Source organism: Triticum aestivum, chromosome 5A (assembly GCF_018294505.1).
Source record: "Triticum aestivum cultivar Chinese Spring chromosome 5A, IWGSC CS RefSeq v2.1, whole genome shotgun sequence".
NCBI classification, from domain to species: Eukaryota; Viridiplantae; Streptophyta; class Magnoliopsida; order Poales; family Poaceae; genus Triticum; species Triticum aestivum.
In genome coordinates, this window is record NC_057806.1 from 583,495,694 (window position 1) to 583,499,026 (window position 3,333).

The following is a 3,333-nucleotide window of genomic DNA, read 5'->3' on the forward strand; positions in this document are numbered from 1 at the left end:
GTAAAAACCGGCTGGGAATCCTCTAGAAGGTTCACAAAACCAGAACCTGTACATACGCTATAGCTGGGCTGGCCCAAGTCGCGCTCTAGGTCGTCCGCCTATGCGATACGGCGACTCTTTGACGCAAAATGCGTCAAATAGGGTTTTCCAGTATCTATTACTAAGGTGTAAGTAAAAAATGGAAGACTTTAACCCCTCATTTTCCACCTACATTGCAGATATGAACAAATATTGTCAGGAATTTGCATGGTTATACTTCATCCCACAACGACCTTGCACAATTATTGCTGGTACAGTAACATAATTGAGACCGTAGCGGTCTGTCTCCTCAAGTGTTTCCCGGTCCAAAAATAAAATAAAGTCGGTTATACTAGTAGTAGTACTACGATTGTTTTTACTTTTCATATGCAAACCAAAGCCCTTTGTGGTTGCGAACTTCTGCAGTGGAGTTAGCAAATCTTAATAAATCCGAAGTTTGATATACTAGTAGAATAACACCATGACCATGAATGTTTAAACTCCCAATATAAAACCTTCAAAACTACTACAGCAATAACAACACCAGAACACTAGCATTCACGTGCACATTACATCAGGGAAGTACATCAAAACCATTCGAAGGCATCACCATCAAGCTAAAGCGAACATACAGTGAAACCGTTAACAGCCAGTTTTTATTCGGCCGTGGATCCTACTGTGCCTTGGCCCCCGTTCCCACCTTAGGCCCAGCCACCACCTCGCCGCCGTACCGGAGCAGCTCGACGTCGCGGCAGATCCTGGCCGTCGTCTCTGCCGGGAGCGTCACCACCACGTCCCTCGCCGAGTGGCCCTCGGCCGCGGGCACGACGATCACGATCCCCTCTCCGGCCGCCCCGCCGACGCGGCATGCCACGCGCGCCGGCGGTACCCCGGCCACGAACTCGGCGCCGTACATGGGCACGTGGTCCAGCGCCATGCAGGTGAACTCTGGCCCGTACATCTGGAAGGGCTCGCCGCCTTCGGCCTGCCGCGCGTGCAGCCACTCCACGGCGGCCCACACATCCTCCTCCGGCACGCCGGCCACGCGCCGGTCCAGCGCCGCCGCCACGGCCGCGAGCCCCGACGCCAGGTCGGCGCGCGCGCGCGTGAAGTGGACGACGCTGCCGTAGTACCCCGTCGGCAGCGGCGCGTGCATCTTCTTGCGGAAGTCGATGGCGAGCGTGAGCTCCCTCTCCTCCTCGGCGCCGGCGACGCGGAGCCAGAAGAGCGCGGCGAGCGCCGCGAAGGGGCTCGTCTCGGGCTCGAGGGAGGACAGCAGCGCGCGCATGGCGTCGGCCGGGAAGTGGAACGTTGCGGATGACATGGCGTCGGCGGCGTCGGCGCTAGGCGGAGCGGCCGCGGACTTGGCGGCGAGCAGAGGCGGCGCCGGGGGCGGCGAGGCGGCCGGGGGCACGGCGAAGGACGGCGAGTGGAGGAAGGGCGGGTAGGGGCTGGTGCTCCGGCGGTGGGCGGCGGCCCAGCCGTGGAAGAAGAGCGCGGCCGCCGTGGGGTCGTTGTGGTAGTGCGTGCAGCTCAGCCCCAGCGCGTACGACTTGTCCGCGAACTCCGTCAGCTGCATCCACATCGCCATGCACGGCCACGAAATGTTAATGCTGTACCAGTGGATAAATGCAAACATGTAACGCATTCATTCGACCTGAGAAATCTGACGTGCAACTACTCCACAAGCAATTCAATTCTTGGAGCTGTTGTACTGCAACAGCACTGCAACGCTGTCTATGGTCATGAAGCGTTGAACGGAAGAAATAGTATGAGATTAGTAGGCACCTGGACGTAGAAGGGAGACCAGATGTAAGCCTCGGACCCCATGGGCTCGAAGTAGGCGAGGTCCATCTCGTCGTCGCCGGACGCCGTGGCGAGCCACTCGTCAAGCGTGACCGACGCCCTCGCGTCCACGGTGCGCACGCCGGCGTCGTTGCATTTGACAATCCACCCGGAGCCGGCCGCGGGGCCGCCCTCTCCTTCGGGGCGGGTGAGCCGGCCGACCATGGCCGGGTAGAGCGAGAGCGCCTCGGAGAGCGACTCCTTGAGCGGGTCCCGGTCGACGCCGGGCGCGGCGCGGCAGTAGAGCACCAGGTGCACGGCGTGGCGGCCCATGGCGTTGTCCAGCGCCGAGAGCTCGTGCGTCTTGCCGGGGCGCACCGGCGTGACCGACGCCGCCGTCGACTTGGCGTACCGCGTCACGCGGCTGCCCGGTGCCGTCGCCAGGCCCGTCGCCGTCGGGGTCGCCGTCGGCATCTCCGGTCACGGTGCGCGCGCAGAGGAAAGGAGAGGGAGACGAGTGAGTGAGGATCCGGGGGCGCGGTCAGGTTCACTGGCGCTGGCAGGGGAGGGGTGATCCGGAGCATAAGTAGATCGGGGGAATTAATATGGCGGGAGGAGGTTGGCGGGGTTTAGATGCTGGTAGCTGAGCGCACATAACTGCCTGTTCAATTCCAGTCGCGAAAAAAAAACTGCCTGTTCAATTCGCGGTGGACGGGCCCGGCGCTCGTGGGGTGTCCGGTTGGTTGGTTGGTGGCCGGAGCACGGCGGTGGCGTCATGGGTTCGTGCCGTGCGCGCCGTGGAGCTCTCGTGGATTGGCCTCAGATCTCCTCCTCCGGCCATGGAGCAATCTCTGCAACACTGGACCCATCAAGGCATAGCTCTACCCCTGCGAAGTTTAATCTGTGGAAGAAGCTCTAGCTCTGTCACTGACCAACTGATCCAACATTGAGAGTAGTCGCTGCAACGTTGCCTAATCGAGAGTGAGTTTTTTTAGCAAACAACGAGAGTGCAGTGACCCCGCAAAAAACAGAGTGTGCAGTGCATTGATGAATGCTGAATGCGTGGTTTCTCGTAATGGCGGTTGATTCAGAGTAGGGGGGGGGGGGGGGGGGGGTGCATCCATAAGGGCGTGTTTGGTTGCCCGCACCGAGCCCAACCAGGTCTGCGCGGGAAGGGAGAGGCCTGTTTGGTTGCCTTATTTTTTTGTTGGGCCTGCATCGCATGCTTCTCAAAGCAGCCCAGAGCCTGGCTCGCTGGAAACCCTCGGATCGGCAGTTTCTCGCGAGCCAGGCTGAGTGCGGCGGGAGGTCGCTGGGCGGTAGCGAGGCGCGGTCGAGGGGATGGCGGGAGATGGAAATCTGGCGCGCCGTCTTGGCGCCAAATTAGCCTGACCCCCCTTTCACTCGCTCACCCATAGCCACTGCCCCCCTTTCTTCTCCACTGCCTCATCATCGACGGCGGCTGCGATTTCAGATCTGCGCTATAGGCGGCGGCGGCAGAAGATGCGGCGGCGTTTGCGGCTGATCTAG

The 3,333-nt window shown here is 60.6% G+C and overlaps 1 protein-coding gene across 1 annotated transcript; it reads right to left on the reverse strand.

Moving 5' to 3' along the window:
- Positions 1-500: 500 nt before the first annotated feature.
- LOC123104997 (protein ECERIFERUM 26-like) lies at positions 501-2,392 on the reverse strand. The gene is made up of 2 exons (XM_044526957.1): positions 1,807-2,392; positions 501-1,591 (listed from the first exon to the last, which is right to left on the reverse strand). Exons 1-2 carry the CDS (start codon positions 2,275-2,277, stop codon positions 692-694), a joined length of 1,371 nt encoding a protein of 456 aa, XP_044382892.1. The 5' UTR covers positions 2,278-2,392; the 3' UTR covers positions 501-691.
- Between the last annotated feature and the right edge of the window lie 941 nt (positions 2,393-3,333).